Raw genomic sequence first — 20,297 nt, 5'->3', positions numbered from 1 at the left:
TATGGCCCATTTGCAATACCATCCGACCTACATCAATAACAACTACTTGTGCCAAGTTTCAAGTCGATAGCTTATTTCGTTCGGAAGTTAGCGTGATTTCAACAGACGGACGGACGGACGGACATGCTCAGATCGACTCAGAATTTCACCACGACCCAGAATATATATACTTTATGGGGTCTTAGAGCAATATTTCGATGTGTTACAAACGGAATGACAAAGTTAATATACCCCCCATCCTATGGTGGTGGGTATAAAAATGGGAGCCGCCGTGGTGAAATGGTTAGTATGCCCGCCTTGCATACACAACGTCGTGGGTTCTATTCTTGCTTCGACCGAACACCAAAAAGTTTTTCAGCGGTTGATTATCCCACCTCAGTAATGCTGGTGACATTTCTGAGGGTTTCAAAGCTTCTATAAGTGGTTTCACTGCAATGTGGAACGCCGTTCGGACTCGGCTGTAAAAAGGAGGTCCCTTGTCATAGAGCTTAACATGGAATCGAGCAGCACTCAGTGATAAGAGAGAAGATCACCAATGTGGTATCACAATGGACTGAATAGTCTAAGTGAGCCTGATACATCGGGCTGCCACCTAACCTAACCTAGCAACAAAACAATTAGCACCCGTAACAAGGATAATTGCATTGACAAAAAGTTTACTTGGATCCAAAATTTTCGACCTTCACTTAAGGATTTTGTGCATTGCATTTGGCTCTTTCCTGACTACAATGATAGCTCGCGTAGCTTCACTGCAGCTGGTGTGGTAAACTGTTCCTCCAATATAATTACAGGTAGTAAATGCATCACGGCGTTAGGGGGACAAAGAAAAAGCGATTTCTTTGTTATCAATTTTTGTTATGCGCTTTGGTACTTCTGGTACTTATCAAGGAACTCTGCAACTTCGATAGGATGTGTCCAGAGTGTTCTGATGATGAGTCGGGTAGGTTTAGCGCGCAGGCGAAGAGATCTCACGATCTAGATAATATGTAGAGAGAAGTTCACCAATGTGGTATCACAATGGACTGAATAGTCTAAGTGAGCCCGATACATCGGGCTGCCACCTAACCTAAACTAACCTAGATAATATGTAGCAACCTTTACATTCCTGGGTGGTGATTGTTTATCGAAAAGACGAAATTCAGCTTTCACAACATTTAATTGTGTATGCGCACTATAATCTTTGGCTCCACATAAAGGTGATCCAGGGATTCACTGTGGAGACATCCTGTTTGAGGCCTAAGGATAGGTCTGTGTGTTATTCCACTGCGTCTCATCACTTGTTTGAAATGTCCAAACTGGCTCTGCATATTTTACCACTGACCGGTCAATTGCCTAGTTAAGAAGGTTTCTTTGTCCGTATCCCAAGAACTGCCGGCAAGCGATCATTTTTCTACCGTGGAGCTTATCACAGATTGTAGTGGCATGGGCAGATGACTTTTAACAAGTATATACGGCCGTACGTTCGGCCAGGCCGAATCTTATGTTTCTTATCGTTTTCTAAATTGTGAGTTAGTCCATACGAGCCAGAATTGATTGGTTTATATGGGGGCTATATATACTTATAGACCGATGTGAACCAATTTTTGCATGGTTAGAGGCTCCGCAAGCCAAATTTGGGGGACCGTTTATATGGGGGCTATACGTAAAAGTGAACCAATATGGCCCATTTGCAATACCATCCGACCTACATCAATAAAAACTACTTGTGCCAAGTTGCAAGACGATAGCTTGTTTCGTTCGGAAGTTAGCGTGATTTCAACAGATGGACGGACGGACATGCTCAGATCGACTCAGAATTTCACCACGACCCAGAATATATATACTTTATGGGGTCTTAGAGCAATATTTCGATGTGTTACAAACGGAATAACAAAGTTAATATACCCCCATCCTATGGTGGAGGGTATAAAAACGAATGTGACCCCGAGATTTTTTTGGGTCATTAATAGTCGGAATCGTTTCTCCATCGACTCTGACATCCAAGTGCCTGCGTACTTCTGCCATCCATGTAGTACAATAACTCGTAAGATTTGCAAGGTAATCGATCGCAGATGTCATCAACAATGGACGCGGATCCGTATATGATACAATCTCGACCCCGTGGAATAGAGGATAGGTAGAGGTTGAACAGTGCCGGAGATATCACCTCCCCTTGGGGAACTCCATGTTTCACACTACGTAGTCTTGACTTCATATCCCTAAATTCCACGTACGACTGGCGCCCGCACAAATAATTAAGAATTCAAGAATTCTCAAGGGAGATCGGCCAGTACGACTCACGCTTGCTCGAGGTTTGTCTGGCTTCAGTAGAGGAAACTTCCTACCCATTTCGTGTTTTGATAAAATACTGTTTTCTGAAGGGAAAAAATACTTTGGAAACAAAAACTTGGCTTGATAATGAGTTTCCGGACTCTGCCCCAGGGAAATCAACAATAATTGATTGGTATGAAAAATTCAAGCGTGGTGAAATGACCACGAAGGACGGTGAACACAGTGGACGCCCGAAAGAGGTGGTTACCGACGACAACATCAAAAAAATCCACAAAATGATTTTGAATGACCGTAGAATGAAGTTGATCGAGATAGCAGAGGCCTTAAGGAACCTGTTGGTCATATCATTCATCAATATTTGGATATGCGGAAGCTCTGTGCAAAATGGGTGCCGTGCAAAAACAACAACGTGTTGATGATTCTGAGCGGTGTTTGCAGCTGTTAACTCGTAATACACCCGAGTTTTTCCGTCGATATGTGACAATGGATGAAACATGGCTTCATCACTACACTCCTAAGTCCAATCGACAGTCGGCTGAGTGGACAGCGACCGGTGAACCGCCTCCGAGGCGTGGAAAGACTCAAAAGTCCGCTGGCAAAGTAATGGCCTCTGTTTTTTTGGGATGCGCATGATATTTTTATCGCTTATCGTGAGAAGGGAAAAACCATAAACAGTGACCATTATATGGCGTTATTGGAGCGTTTGAAGGTCGAAATCGCGGCAAAACGGCCCCATATGAAGAAGAAAAAAGTGTTGTTCCACCAAGACAACGCACCGTGCCACAAGTCATTGAGAACGATGGCAAAAATTCATGAATTGGGCTTCGAATTGCTTCCCCACCCACCGTATTTTCAAGATCTGACCCCCAGCGACTTTTTCTTGTTCTCAGACCTCAAAAGGATGCTCGCAGGGAAAAAAATTGGCTGCAATGAAGAGGTGATCGCCGAAATTGAGGCCTATTTTGAGGCAGAACCGAAGGAGTATTACCAAAATGGTATAATCGTTATATCGCTCTTGAAGGGAATTATGTTGAATAATAAAAACGAATTTTGACAAAAAAATGTGTTTTTCTTTGTTAGACCGGGGACTTATCAGCCAACCTGTTATCACTCTGGAGATGCTCGACAAAATGTCGGTTGAAAAATCTGGCGCACCTCTTCGATTCAGTAATAGTCGCCAATGGTGATAGCATTCCAGAGGGTTCTCACTGTTGACCAACACTGTACATGTTTCTGTGCCTAGGTTAGGTGCTATGACCATATGTTGACTATCTTACTAATCTCTAGATTCAGTTCCCTAGGATTAGCAGGGTTAGCACGGCGGCGTTCCATCACGCTCATCTGCGAGTCCCATATGTTCCGTTTGTACTCGTCGACTATCTTACTAATCTCTAGATTAAGTTACCTGATTCTGGGATGAGCAGGATTAGAACGACGGCGTTCAAAACTCTGGTTTGCAAGTCCCACCGATTCTACTTGGAAGTTAGGCCTAACTTTGGCAATTCGACCAGCAGGTATAAAGTGAATGGGTGCTGCGTTGATGATGTCCCCGATCACCCCCTGGGAAACATGAACATGTAAGGGGGACGGAAGCTCACTGAAGCGGCAGTCCGTATATTCTCTGAAGCCCAGTTGGTTTTCTTTTGGTTGATAAACGTCCAGCGTTCAGAGGTTATGAAATTAGATGGTCAGTCGATGGTGACAACTATGGGGAGATGGTCTAATTACACTGAAATTACGTGGTGCCAGCATACGTCATTTATCAGAACAGGCGACGCTAAGTAAATATCTGGCGAACTGCTGCAATCAAACATAATCCTCGTGGGGGCGTTCGGAGTCTTCAATCTGCTATGCCTTTCAGGTCATTACCAAGAAGAGATTGCCAAAAGTCCATGATGGGCATTGAAATCTGCTATCCCCAATTGGTTATGTCCACACAACAACCACTCAATGTGTGGACTATAGCCTGGAGCACAGCTACCACATTGTATACATCTATCACGCCAGTCCCTAATTTGACCTCCTTCCATATAGGGGTAACTAGTAGAGTGACCGCAACTTTTATGGGGCAAAAAAAATGTCGGAATCTTGTTCGCCTTAACCCCACAAAACGAATCCCCTTTCCAGATATTGGGATAGCCAAAATTTGAGCCCGATTAAACGAACGGTAAATAATAAAAACACGCACGATATCACAAACGATAGCTTATTTTGTCCTTAAAAATTTATGTTATGAACAAAATTGTTGTAACTCTGAGTCAAACTGAGTTACGCCAGCCTTTAGCTTCGAAAACGCGACCTGGTGCCACCAGGAGCATTCGCCCCAACCCCACAAAACGAATCCCCTTTCCAGATATTGGGATAGCCAAAATTTGAGCCTGATTAAACGACGTTAACATGTGCCGCCAAACTTTTTGGCAAAAAAAAAAATTTTTTTCAAATTTTGAGCGACGAGCGACACGTGGGGCAACGACGTGTTAACGTCGTTTAATCGGGCTCAAATTTTGGCTATCCCAATATCTGGAAAGGGGATTCGTTTTGTGGGGTTAAGGCGAATGCTCCTAGTGGCACCAGGTCGCGTTTTCGAAGCTAAAGGCTGGCGTAACTCGGCTTGACTCAGCGACGAGCGGCACGTGTAAACGTTGTTTAATCGGGCTCAAATTTTGGTTATCCCAATATCTGGAAAGGGGATTCGTTTTGTGGGGTTAAGGCGAACAAGATTCCGACATTTTTTTGCCCCATATAAGTTGCGGTCACTCTAGTGACTAGTGTCTGATACAGGTAAGATAGATCTCTACTGTACACAACGGTGTAATATGAAAGCCAGGCCATCACCTCCAATTCTTATGTGCTCCTTACGTAAAACATTGTATCCATCACAATGACGCAAGCTATAGGTGTCATTCAGCTTTATCTCTTTGGTAGCCGCGCCGCTGATTCTCTTCCGATACATAAAGTCTCGAATATTATTGGGCGGAAGATGTCCAAGGGGTCGCGTAGTCTGATGACCCACTGCTGCTGTCGTTAGGTTAGGTTAGGTGGCAGCCCGATGTATCAGGCTCACTTAGACTATTCAGTTCAATGTGATACCACATTTGTTAACTTCTCTCTTATCACTGAGTGCTGCCCGATTCCATGTTAAGCTCAATGACAAGGGGCCTCCTTTTTATAGCGGAGTCCGAACAGCGTTCCACATTGCAGTGAAACTACTTAGAGAAGTTTTGAGACCCTCAGAAATGTCACCAGCATTACTGAGGTGGAACAATCCACCGCTGAAAAACTTGTTGGTATTTTGGTAAAACTTTCTGGTATGGGTCTCTTCAGTATTTCGTCGTATTTTGCATTCCAGAGATCTTGTCCGAAGATTGAACCTTAGGTTAGGTGGCAGCCCGATGTATCAGACTCACTTAAACTATTCAGTCCATTGTGATACCACATTGGTGAACTTCTCTCTTATCACTGAGTGCTGCCCGATTCCATGTTAAGCTCAATGACAAGGGACTTCCTTTTTATAGCCGAGTCCGAAGGGTGTTCAACAATGCAGTGAAACCACTTAGAGAAGCTTAGAGAGAAGAAACCCTCAGAAATGTCACCAGCATTACTGAGGTGGAACAATCCACCGCTGAAAAACTCTTTGGTGTTCGGTCGAAGCAGGAATCGAACCCACGACCTTGTGTATGCAAGGCGGGCATGCTAACCATTGCACCACGGTGGTTCCCCGCTGCTGTCGTTGGTACAGCATCCTGCTTCGTAGTCAGTACGACTTAATTCCCTTATAACATTTGTGACTGTTTCGCTCGGGTATCAGTAGGAACTCTCTGCTATGACCTAAAACGAAGCAGCACTTATTGGTAAGAACAAAACAGACCAAGTGAGTTGATGATTATACCTTCTTTCTCCCACAAGCCTCGCGAGTGCTTACTAAACTGTTACAAAAATTGGTTCAAGTGTTGATTTGAGTCGATCTTAAATATTTAAGTGAGTTTTAGAATTTGTCATATATCAAATATTTATATAAAACATATATTTATATATTCTCTAATTTTTCCAAAATATTTTTTACTTTTTCCCTTTTGCAGATTGTGAGAAAGCCCTAGACGAAAGTGTAAATACTAGCAATGCCTATGCCTCGGTAACATCGTCATCATCTTCAACAACAAATACATCAGTCTGTGGATCGGACCATCAATTAGGCTTCAATACCAGTAATAATAGAAATAATAGTAATACATCTGCTACAGTAGCAACAACAACAAATACATTAAGTACAGCAGCAACAACAACAAATTGCAATCGTTTAACACCACAAGATTTCAGTGTAACAGCTTCAGCATTGTCTTCAGTATCCTTGACACCCTTATCATTATCCTCGTCATCATCAGCGTCTTCCTCAGCATCAGCATCGTCTTCCTCATCATCATCATCATCATCAACGTCGTCGTCTTCGTCTTCAACATCATCTTCAACGTCTTCCATAGCAACAGCAGCATCAGGGAATGCTAATGGCTCAACAACAACAGCAGCAACAACCAGTGATAAAAGAACATCAACATCGGCTAGACAACAACATCACAGTGGTAAGTTGGTCATACTCTCTTTTTTGGTAAAAAAAATTTTGAAAAATCTTTTAAGTTTAACATTTTCAATAATTTCCCCCACTGTGTCACCCCCATGTGCCTTCAATAGTTCATTTCATAATTTATCAATATTTTCAAAAATTTTGTATTCACACCTTGTTGATGCACACACTTGTTGTAATCACAAGTTTACTTATGAACGGAAAAACCTGAGAAACTGTAAGTCAATTGGAATTGGGGAGTTTCTATCTTTCATTGTACCGGATATTGAAAAAGACCAAAAAAGGGAAGTAAACATAAAAAAAGCCAAAAAGTACTGTTGCTTCTTAAGTTTATTTGTTCTTTTTTCCCTGATTTTTGTGGTGAATGGTGAATGGCCCTTGCAACAGGTCTCACGAATGACAAAATTTGTTTATTTATTCTTGATATTGATGATGACGTTTGTGGTGTTGGCTCTTTCAAAATGCAAACTCCAAATGCATTTTGAATATTTTAAATGCATTGACAACTTTCTGGATTTCGTTGTCATATTCATATTAACATTTATATTATCATTATAAATTGGTTGGATTTTTATTTACTTTTGTAGGATTTTTTTTATTTTTATTTTTGTTTGTTTATTTCAATTGCTTTTTGGTAATATCCGGCATGTGTCAAAATGTTTTAATTAAAAAAAAATATACGCAAGCGTCTGTACATTAAAAGAAATTAAATAATTTTAATTTTAGACGCAGAGATGATGATCATCATGTGTATGGTATTTAAATTGTCCAAGATCACAATGCCTTAGATAAGTATTAGAAATAAATGCAAAGCGATTTACAAAGTCTCTACTTTTAACTGGTACAATTACACCGTTTCCTAAAAGGGGATAAAAACTAAAAATTTATATTTAAATTAAAATTCGACTCAATTAAATTAAATCTAAGTTAAATAACAAATTTCACAAATTAAACTGAAATACATTAACATTTTTATCTAAATGAATTAAACTATATTCATTTCTAAATTAAAACGAGCGTAACCTGGCTCGCTTCGCTGCGCCTCCCGAAGAATATTTTCGTTAACTTAGTCAACCATAATCTTCGATCTGAAAACGAATTCGAAAAGATTTGAACTCTTTTAAAGATTAGGGTCAGGGGAAGTCTGGCACAAAAACTGAAGTACTGATTAATCACTCCATGATTTCCACACACGTGTCCTGTACATTTCAAAAAAAAAAAATCGTCCAAATATAATCCGAACCGAAGCAAATAGGCCAGCTTTTTCATTTATATACAGAAATAGGGCGGTTATGCACATGTAAAACGGACCGGCTTAACAAACGTCGGGGGTGTTCCCTTTCAACAAATTTTTTTGTTTTTTAATTCCCAGCAAAAAAGCGTCGCCAAAAAAGTAATGAAAATGTTCTTTTTGGATCCGGAAGTGGTGCAAAATTGACGCAGGAGCGATGAATTTAACATGGGCCCGATGACTTCCATCCTATGACAAATAGGATGGAAGTCATCCATTTGAACAACCGTTGCACTGAATTTGCATCACTTCTTTAGGTGTGATCCGAATTCAATGTTTTCGATTAAAAATTCTGTGATATTTTGTCAAATAAATAATTTGTATAATTTTTTTATAATTTTTAATTGATTGTAACGCTTGTCGGAAACGTTTGACCTCAAGTATTTTCAAAAATTCACAATTTTTTCAGATTGGATTTAGCATATTTTTCGACAAAATTTAAATGATTTGTACCATTTTATGAATTCTTACTCCGTTTTTAACCTATTTGAAACAAAAAAAAAAAGTAAAAATTACTCACTAAAGATCTGGGCGGGTGAGATGATTTATTTTGGGTCTTTTATGTTAATTCCTTATGAAATTTACACACGAGAATTATTCTTCCCAAATTGAACCATTTTTTCAGCACCACTGTGCATCATATTTTCGTATAACTGTCAATCCAATTCAAACTTTAGGCTTTTGAATTTTCGGGCAAAATTTGATTATCAATTTTAGTTTCAGATTACACAAAAGTATTATAGATTTTCCGGTGTTTTCGCTTAATGTGATATAAAATAGACTGCTTGTCGAAACGGACCTAAAGTCCCAGTTTGTGGGGTTAGTATATACAAAAATTGGTAAATTCGGTTCATAATTATACAGGGTGAGCCTAAAGAAACCAAGAGGTGTAAACGATTAATAATTTTTTGGTTTATTTATGTTAGGTTAGGTCAGGTTAGGTTAAAGTGACAGCCCGATTAAATTTCAGGCTCACTTAGACTATTCAGTCCATTTTGATACCACATTTAACTAAAAGTACCTATTACATATGGGCACTTCTTGTTTTAACCACTGAACCTTCTCTATTATTTACTTTTATGGAACCAACCAGATTGCTCCAAAAAATATTAACAAACTGCTTAAGTTATTATTTATTTATTTATTTATTTATGTTGTCTTTATCTGATGGGCTGCAGTTGGCGTTGATGAATGTCTCTTGGATTTTGAGAATCCCTGAACCTACAGTTCTGCATATTAACAAAGCCATTCAAATGAAAATGAACTTCATCACTCATAATCAAATTTAATTTTTGGTTTAAATAATAAAATTCTATTGATCTGCATTGAAAGAAAAAAATTGACTTTTCTGAGGAACGAAATTTTAAAAAACAAAGTTTTCTTTTGACGCTAAAAAAAACTTCTTTCAATGTATATTAAAAATTTTATAGACAATCTTTGAATCGCTTATCATAAATTCTGATTAATTTGCTCTAAACGAAAATACTTTATATGAAAGGGGAATTTCGTTTGTTTAAAATTTCGTTCCGGATGAATGTATTTCTTCGTTGGGTGTGGTTCTCTGTTCAATTGTGAACCTCTCCATTATAAATTCTCCAAGTTTTATCTATATAATCTTAAAAGAAAAATAATAAAAGTAATAATAAACGAAAAAATTATTAAACGTTTACACTCCTTGGATTCTTTAGGCCCACACTGTATATAGCGCCCATATAAATCGATTCCAAGACTTGGCTTGTGGAGGAGAAAATTTCATTCGATCCGGTTAAAAATTGGTTGACGTCTGACAACCATGCAAAACTTGGTTCAAATGAGCCCATAATTATATGGAAAATTTTTGCGGCCAAAAATGTTCCATGCTCCCCATCGAAAAATAACATTATGCTCTCGCAAATTTTTGAGGTGAACATAGGCCTTCTTTGCGTGTATTACCCAATATAGGGTACTCTTAACATGCTCCGTTTAAGTTATACATTCGGCACAAGCCAAATTAGACCAACCATTGTCATCAGCTTCATTAACTGCACCACCACACTATCCATATAAATAAAGATTTGACTTTGTTTGGATAAACAATTAAATTAATTTGAATTTTATTTTATTTATGTTATTGATATTGAAACGGAAATTAATTTCAAATAAGATAAATATATGCATAAAAACTTAAGAGGGAAAAGCCCCAAAAAGAAAGGGGGGGAGGAAATAAGGCAGCAAACTTGTACTACATACTCACTATGTTAACCAATTCCAGATTTATCATCATGGAATATATGCAGGCAATCACCTGCAACTATGTTTGGATGCAAACAAGTGGCGCCATGTACGGATCCATGTCTCGTTTTTTTTTTTTTGTTTTGTGTTTTCCATAGGGCCTATTTGCATTTATAGATGACATAGCCACAGGCCTTTTCCTTCATCATTTTGGTCCATAGAATGATCTTCTGACTTAAAATCTTCATTTGATATTTGTGACTTTATTTGGCTATCTAATCTAAATTAATTAAAAATTAGTTTCGCTTGTGGCTTTAGCATTTTAATAATTTTTATTTCTTCTCCTCCGCAGAGAATCGAAAAAAAAACATAACTTGGCATACCACACACAATTTAAATTTATTGTCATTTGTTTTTTTTTTTTTTTTTTGTTCGACCATTAGTTATTTGTTTAATCTATTTGGACTTAATTAAGGTGGTTTGTCGTTGATATTTTCACTGAAGTGATGTGGGGTATTATGATGATCACAATTATGTTTTTTTTTTTGTAATGTGTAACAGCCAGGGCTGTGGAGTCGAGCCAATTTTGCTCGACTCCGACTCCAGCATTTTTCATCAGCTCGACTCCGACTCCGGAGTCGACTCCGGGTAATATAACTAAATCTCATTTTAATACCACTAATTTGTAGTTCTATTGTGGGGGTACCGTAAGTGGACGATATAAAGCATCGTGTTTATTTATGTGTGCCAAAAGAGATCTTAATTTCACATTAGATGCCAATTGAATTCTATATTTCAAATTTATGGCAATGTTTAAAAAATAAAATAATGATATAAATACCCATCATAATATGAGAATATACCAACAGTATATGTATTTGTGGACCAAAATTATTGATACTATTTCAAATCCTTTAAATTTGTTGCGAGCTATATAAAGGTTTATATTTCCATATACATGAATTTGAATCTGAAGACAAAATTGTATATACTTCTACAAAATCTATGTACTTAAAATTTAAATCTAACGTTATAGGACGTGACACAATTTTAACGAAAAATAAAAATGCAAGGAAAGTCTAAAGTCGGGCGGGCCGATTATAATATACTCTGCACAACTTTGTATTTAGATCTACATTTTGATAAAATCTCAAATCAGACTTCTACAAAACTCGGGCAATATTTGGGAAATATTTATAATTGTTTAGACAATTTCGCAAAAATGCATTTATGATTCATTCATTGAAAAATTTGAAAATTTGAGTCATTTCTACAAGCTTTCGACATAGCAGCAATTTTTCCAAAATTGTATGCTCACTGAATACAATTTTGGAAAAATTTTTGTCTAGTAAATAAAATTTTGCAAAATTTTATATAGAAATAAAATTTTGAAAAATTTTCTACAGTAACAAAATTTTGACTAAATTTTCTATAGAAATAAAATTTTGGCAACATTTTCTATAGAAATCAAATTTTGACCAAATATATAGAAATACAATTTTGAATAAAAAAATTTAAATTAAATTTAAAATTTTCTATAGAAATAAAATTTTGCAAAATATTCTATATAAACAACATTTTGACTAAATTTTCTATAGAAGTAAAATTTTGACTAAATTTTATATAGAAAAAAATATTTCTATATTAATAAAATTTTGAATACATTTTTATAGCAGTGAGTATCAGTGAGCATCAGTAAGAAAAAAAATGAGAAAATTTGCTATAGAAATAAAATTTGACAATTTTTTCTTATAGAAATAAAATTTTGAAAAAATTATCAATAAAAATACAATTTTAGAAAAATTTTTGTGTAGTAAATAAAATTCCGCAAAATATTCTACAGAAACAAAATTTTGACTAAATTTTCTATAGAAATAAAATTTTGACAAAATTTCCTATAGAATTAAAATGTTGACCAAATTTTCTGTAGAAATAAAATTTTGACCAAATATTCTAATAAAAAATCTATTACTATAAAATTTTGGCAAATTTTTCTATAGAAATACAATTTTGACTTAAATTAAAGAAATAAAATTATCAATAGAAATAAAATTTAAAAAAAAATTTTGTGTAACAAACAAAATTTTCTATAGAAATAAAATTTTGCAAAATATTCTATAGAAACTAAATTTTGACTCAATTTTCTATAGAAATAAAATTTTGACTAAATTTTCTATAGAAATAAAATTTTGACTAAATTTTCTATAGAAAACAAGTAAGGAAAGTCTAAAGTCGGGCGGGGCCGACTATATTATACCCTGCACCACTTTGTAGATCTAAATTTTCGATACTATATCACATCCGTCAAATGTGTTGGGGGCTATATATAAAGGTTTGTCCCAAATACATACGTTTAACAAGTAAGGAAAGTCTAACATTTTAAGGAAACTTCGCAATAGTTTATTTATGATTTATCGCTCGATATATATGTATTAGAAGTTTAGGAAAATTAGAGTCATTTTTACAACTTTTCGACTAAGCAGTGGCGATTTAACAAGGAAAATGTTGGTATTTTGACCATTTTTGTCGAAATCAGAAAAACATATATATGGAAGCTATATCTAAATCTGAACCGATGTCAACCAATTTTGGCACGCATAGCTACAATGCTAATTCTACTCCCTGTGCAAAATTTCAACTAAATCGGAGTTAAAAATTGGCCTCTGTGGTCATATGAGTGTAAATCGGGCGAAAGCTATATATGGGAGCTATATATAAATCTGAACAGATTTCAACCAAATGTGGCTCGCATAGCAACAATTCTAATTCTACTCCCTGTGCAAAATTTCAACTAAATCGGAGTTAAAAATTGGCCTCTGTGGTCATATGAGTGTAAATCGGGCGAAAGCTATATATGGGAGATATATCTAAATCTGAACCGATTTCAACCAAATTTGGCACACATAGCTACAATGCTAATTCTACTCCCTGTGCAAAATTTCAACTAAATCGGAGTGAAAAATTGGCCTCTGTGGTCATATGAGTGTAAATCGGCCGAAAGCTATATATTGGAGCTATATCTAAATCTGAACCGATTTCAACCAAATGTGGCACGCATAGCTACAATGCTAATTCTACTCCCTGTGCAAAATTTCAACTAAATCGGAGCAAAAAATTGGCCTCTGTGGTCATATGAGTGTAAATCGGGCGAAAGCTATATATGGGAGCTATATCTAAATCTGAACCGATTTCAACCAAATTTGGCACGCATATCTATAATGCTAATTCTACTCCCTGTGCAAAATTTCAACCAAAGTGGGGTAAAACTCTGGCTTCTGGGACCGTATTAGTCTATATCGGGCGAAAGATATATATGGGAGCTATATCTAAATCTGAACCGATTTCAATAAAATTTGGCACACTTGACTATAGTACTAATTGTTCTTCTTGTGCAAAATTTTAAGCAAATAAGGGTAAAACTCTGGCTTCTGGGGCCATATAAGTCCATATCGATCGAAATATATATATGGGAGCTATATCTAAATCTGAACCGATTTCTTCCAAAATCAATAGGGATCTATTCTGAGCCAAAACACATACTTGTACTAAATTTGAAGTCGATTGGACTAAAACTGCGACCTAGACTTTGATTACAAAAATGTGTTCACGGACAGACGGACATGGCTATATCGACTCAGGAGCCCACCCTGAGCATTTTTGCCAAAGACACCATGTATCTATCTCGTCTCCTTCTGGGTGTTGCAAACATATGCACTAACTTATAATACCCTGTTCCACAGTGTGGAGCAGGGTATAAAAATATTTCTATAGTAATAAAATTTTGAATAAAATTTTTATAGAATTAAAAATTTTGACAAAATTTGCTATAGAAATAAAATTTTGACAAAACTTTTTATAGAAATAACATTTTGACAAAATTTTCTATAAAAACAACTTTGAAAAAATTTTCTGCCAATATTCCACATATGTATATTGCCTTAAAATAAAATAAAAATAATATCGATTGTTCGAAACATTTCAAATAAATTAAAATGGGCATTAAAATGGATCGATCCAGCCCATCTGCTACTCAAACATTCTAGGAAATATAAAAAGATAGCCGTAATTGGAAGTTGATTTTCATTTACAATCATGCTGTACATTGATCGAATGAATAACGCAATGGAAACTAATTTGCGTAAAAACTTGCTTAGTTACAAATATGTGAAGTGTTTTAAAAAAATTGGTTTAGCCGGAGTCGGAGTCGAGCAAAATTTTTACGACTCCGACTCCAGCAAAATCTTCAGACTCCGACTCCAAGACTCCGACTCCACAGCCCTGGTAACAGCTAACAAATTTAATTTCTATCTCATAATTTAAATGATCAACTCTACTATGGAGGTTTAGAAATTTTGTATGCATTTGGAAATTAAGTTTTCTCTCCATCGGGATGGATAAAGAATATAATATCACTGTGAAGTCGAAAAAAATAATGAAAGTAAATGATCTAGGTTTTGCATCGCACAAAAAATATTTTCGTTAGTCAATATTTCATTAGTCGAGGAATCGGCTTCGGCATGCGGCCAAATATCGATAATCGGCCACGAATCGACCATCGGCGTCAAGAGGACGATTAACCAAAGTCTTTTGAATAATTTATTTCATATCAAATTGTTCCCGTTTTGAATTTGTTTCAGTTAAAACACCTAGTACATATAAAAAACAAGTAAGAAAAGTGTAAAATCGGGCGAGGCCGACTATATTATACCCTGCACCACTTTGTAGATCTAAATTTTCGATACCATATCACATCCGTCAAATGTGTTGGGTGCTATATATAAAGGTTTGTCCCAAATACATACATTTAAATATCACTCGATCTGGACAGAATTTGATAGACTTCTACAAAATCTATAGACTCGGCTAATGCACTACGGTGGCACACAATGTTAGTAAAAAATATGGGAAACATTTAAATCTGAAGCAATTTTAAGGAAACTTCGCAAAAGTTTATTTATGATTTACCCAGCAAAAAAAGCGTCGCCAAAAAAGTAATGAAAATGTTCTTTTTGGATCCGGAAGTGGTGCAAAATTGACGCAGAAGCGATGAATTTAACATGGGCTTGTCAAAGGATGGAAGTCCTCCATTTCAACAGCCGTTGCACTGAATTTGCATCACTTCTTTAGGTGTGATCCAAATTCAATGTTTTGGATGTAAATTAAAATATTCTGTGATATTTTGTCAAATAAATAATTTTTATAATTTTTAATGGATTCGAACGCTTGTCGGAAACGTTTGAACTCAAATATTTTCAAAAATTCATATTTTTTCAGATTGGAGTTAGCATTTTTTTCGACAAAATTTAAATGATTTGTACCATTTTTAGAATTCTTACTCTGTTTTTAAGCTATTTGAAACAAAAAAGTTAAAATTACCCATTAAAAGTATGAAAAAACTAAGTTATAAAAAATTTAATTACAAGAACTTCCTGGGTAGTTAAAATAAAGAACATCATTGGTAGTGCATCTTCTGGAAGTGCTTTTAAAGTTGTGCCTTTGGAAGAACTTCCAATTTTTTTGCTGGGTATCGCTCGATATATATGTATTAGAAGTTTTGGGAAAATTTGAGTCATTTTTACAACTTTTCGACTAAGCAGTGGCTGGCGGTTTTACAAGGAAAATTTTGGTATTTTGTCGAAATCAGAAAAACATATATATAAGAGCTATATCTAAATCTGAACCGATTTCAACCAAAATTTGGCACGCATAGCTACAATGCTAATTCTACTCCCTGTGCAAAATTTCAACTAAATCGGAGTTAAAAATTGGCATCTGTGGTCATATGAGTGTAAATCGGGCGAAAGCTATATATGGGAGATGTATTTAAATCTGAATCGATTTCAATCAAATTTGGCACGTATAGCAACAATGCTAAATCTACTCCCTGTGCAAAATTTCAACCAAATTGGGGTAAAACTCTGGCTTCTGGGACCGTATTAGTCCATATCGGGCGAAAGATATATATGGGAGCTATATCTAAATCTGAACCGATTTCAATCAAATTTTGCACACTTGACTATACGACTAAGTATTATATTTGTACAAAATTTCAAGCAAATCGGTATAAAACTCTGGCTGCTGGGTCCATATTAATGCATATCGGGCAAAAGATATATATGGGAGCTATATCTAAATCTGAACCGATTTCTTCCAAAATCAATAGGTATCTATTCTGACCCAAATTAGGTACGATTAGGTCGAAATCAGAAAAAAACATATATATGGGAGCTATATCTAAATCTGAACCGATTTCAACCAAATTTGGCACGCATAGCTACAATGCTAATTCTACTCCCTGTGCAAAATTTCAATTAAATCGGAGATAAAAATTGGTCTCTGTGGTCATTTCTATAGAAAATTTTCTCAAATTTTTTTTTTAATTTTTTAGCAAATTTTGTCCAAATTATATTTCTATAGAAAATTTTGTCAAAATTTTAATTCTATAGAAAATGTTATTTCTATAGAAAATTTTGTCAAAATTTTATTTCTATAGAAAATTTTGTCAATATTTAGGTTAGGTTAGGTGGCAGCCCGATGTATCAGGGCTATTCAAACCATTGTGATACCACATTGGTGAACTTCTCTCTTATCACTGAGTGCTGCCCGATTCCATGTTAAGCTCAATGACAAGGGACCTCCTTTTTATAGCCGAGTCCGAACGGCGTTCCACATTGCAGTGAAACCACTTAGAGAAGCTTTGAAACCCTCAGAAATGTCACCAGCATTACTGAGGTGGTAAGATCCACCACTGAAAAACTTTTTGGTGTTCGGTCGAAGCAGGAATCGAACCCACGACCTTGTGTATGCAAGGCGGGCATGCTAACCATTGCACCACGGTGGCTCCCTTGGCAATATTTTATTTCTATAGAAAATTTTGACAAAATTTTATTTCGACAGAAAATTTTGTCAAAATTTTATTTTTATAGTCAATTTTGTCAAAATTTTATTTTTATAGACAATTTTGTCTAAATTTTAATTCTATAGAAAATTTTGTCAAAATTTTGTTTCACATTTGTCAAAATTTTATTTCTATAGAAAATTGTCAAAATTTTATTTTTATAGTCAATTGGTCTCTGTGGTCATATGAGTGTAAATCGGGCGAAAGCTATATATCGGAGCTTTATCTAAATCTGAACCGATTCCAACCAAATTTGGCACGCATAGCCAGAATGCTAATTCTACTCCCTGTGCAAAATTTCAATTAAATCGGACTAAAATATTGGCCACTGTGGTCATATGAGTTTAAATCGGGCGAACGATATATGGGAGGTATATCTAAATCTGATCGGATTTCGATAAAATTTGGCACACTTGACTACACTACTAATTGTACTCCTAGTGCAAATTGTCAACCAAATTGGGGTAAAACTCTGGCTTCTGGGACCGTATTAGTCCATATCGGGCAAAAGATATATATGGGAGCTATGACTAAATCTGAACCGATTTCAACAAAATTTGGCACACTTGACTATAGTAATAATTGTTCTTCTTGTGCAAAATTTTAAGCAAATTAGGGTAAAACTCTGGCTTCTGGGGCCATATAAATCTATATCGGGCGAAATATATATATGGAGCTATATCTAAATCTGAACCGAGTTCTTCCAAAATCAATAAGGTTCTATTCTGAGCCAAAGCACATACTTGTGCCAAATTTGAAGTCGATTGGACTAAAACTGCGACCTTTGATAGTCCAAGACCCCAAATTGGGGTGGTCGGTTTATATGGGGACTATATTAAAACCTCATCCTCGAACTTAACCTGACTGCACACTGCACAAAAAACGAATCTCTGCCAAATTGCAGGACGATAGCGCCATTATTGAAAGCTGTAGCGTGATTACAACAGACAGACTGACATGGTTATATCGTCTTAGAATTTCTCCCTGATCAAGAATATACAAACTTACCTTTCTGTGGTGGTGGGTATCAAAATTGTAACCTTTTAATTTAATTTATTTTCATGATTACCTAAACACAATTTAATAGAACTCCCTCACTCACTTATAGACATATAAACAGATAGTATTCGATTCGTTTTGTATGTTAGATTTTTTTTTTGCGTGCAAATATCTAAGATATAGTCGTACTAGCCCAGATATGCTCTCAACCGAAACAACCAAAGACCCTGGCTTGATAAATTTTTCATTGTTGTTGTTCTTATAGTTTTGCCGCTTTTGCTTTGTATATTTTTGTTAAATTCAATGCAATTGTTTTTGTTGTTTTTTTTATGTTGTTATTGTTTTGTTTTTTTATTCTGCGAATAATTTACAAATGATTTATATTTAGACATTAATAGTGATGTCTGATGAGTAGGTCTGTCTGACGGTTGGTCGGTCGGGTGGTATGCCTATGTTTTATGCGCCACGCATGGATGGTATTGATGCGCTGTATATTTTCGTAAGGTATATCCAGCCAAATGTGACGGTGATGAGTAACTACAGCAGCAAATTCATTCATTCATATGAACAGTAACAACAATAATAACAAATGCATTAAACAAATACAAATTATGCATTAAAAAAAAAACAAGCCGTACTTTTACAACTCCCTCGCTTTTTAAAGAACCTTCTCACCTTAGAACTATAATTGTGCGCAGACAAAAGATTTTGATTTCCTTCTGCAATTTTGGATTTTTAGAAAACTTTTGCAGAAATGCACAAGGAAAAATCTACAAAATAGCATTAATTAAAAATATTGTATTACACAATGGGAGAAACCAATTAGGATTCTATTTCGATACTCTTCAGTATGCGATGGATATGATAATAGATGGTATGGCGTGGTACAACATAGACCCCGGTGAATGAAAGTTATATAAATACCTATAGCTTAAAATTGGAGGGACAAGTGAGTTTTAGAGTATACCCTTGGAAGACTTGGAACTTAAAATCGTGAAAATCACTGTAGTGTTTTTCGGGCTTAAGTATTGGCAATAAAAGAGGAGACAAATTGGATGTAATATTCCAAGCAAAAGGCTGGCTTAAATATATCAGACTCAGGCGTCAACCTGCAATAAAATCCTGAGGTTCTGTGTTCCTCAATTCGAAAATCTCTCAACGAGATGCCTGAACAATATAATACTTACCTAATATGGACGCATGGCGACAGGAACATAGAAGGGAACTGCAAAGGGAATGCGTTAGCAACGCTAGGAACTACATTTTATAGATTTCTATACCGACAAGTGGGTTTTAGAGTTTACTTCAAAGACTTGGAACTTAGGTTAGGTTAGGTTAGGTGGCAGCCCGATGTAGCGGGCTCACTTAGACTATTCAGTCTATTGTGATACCACATTGGTGAACTTCTCTCTTATCACTGAGTGCTGCCCGATTCCATGTTAAGCTCAATGACAAGGGACCTCCTTTCTATAGCCGAGTCCGAACGACGTTCCACATTGCAGTGAAACCACTTAGAGAAGCTTTGAAACCCTCAGAAATGTCACCAGCATTACTGAGGTGGAATAATCCACCGCTGCAAAACTTTTTGGTGTTCGATCGAAGCAGGAATCGAACCCGCGCAAGAGGGGCATGCTAACCTTGCACCACGATGGCTCCCAAGATTTGGAACTTAAAATAAAATTTTGTCAAAATTTTTCTATAGCAAATTTTGTTAAAATTTTATTTCTATAGGATATTTTGTCAAAATTTTATTTCTAAACAAAAATGTTGTTAAAATTTTAATTCTATAGAAAATTTTGTCAAAGTTTTATTTCTATAGAAAATTTTGTCAAAATTTTATTTCTATGGAAAATTTTGTCAAAATTTTATTTCTATTGAAAATTTTGTCAAAATTTTATTTCTATAGAAAAATTTCTCAAAATTTTATTTCTATAGAAAATTTTGTCAAAATTTAATTTCTATAGAAACTTTTGTCAAAATTTAAATTCTAACATATAGGAAATTTTGTCAAAATTTTATTTCTATAAAAAATTTTGTCAAAATTTTAT

At 35.6% G+C, this 20,297-nt stretch overlaps 1 protein-coding gene across 2 annotated transcripts in view; it reads left to right on the top strand.

Annotated features, from left to right (window-relative positions):
- The window catches only part of pnt (ETS transcription factor pointed), a 594,656-nt gene that overhangs the window by 429,860 nt on the left and 144,499 nt on the right, over window positions 1–20,297 (top strand). For both annotated transcript variants that reach the window (XM_075291727.1, XM_075291729.1), the window contains one exon: window positions 6,351–6,848. In XM_075291727.1, coding sequence (XP_075147842.1) covers window positions 6,351–6,848 — 498 coding nt within the window. The remainder of the gene's footprint in view (window positions 1–6,350; window positions 6,849–20,297) is intronic.

The sequence above is a fragment of the Haematobia irritans genome, chromosome 1, assembly GCF_050003625.1.
Source record: "Haematobia irritans isolate KBUSLIRL chromosome 1, ASM5000362v1, whole genome shotgun sequence".
Lineage (NCBI taxonomy): Eukaryota > Metazoa > Arthropoda > Insecta > Diptera > Muscidae > Haematobia > Haematobia irritans.
The sequence above is the reverse complement of the archived record's forward strand: the minus strand, read 5'-3'. Positions and strand labels throughout refer to the sequence as shown.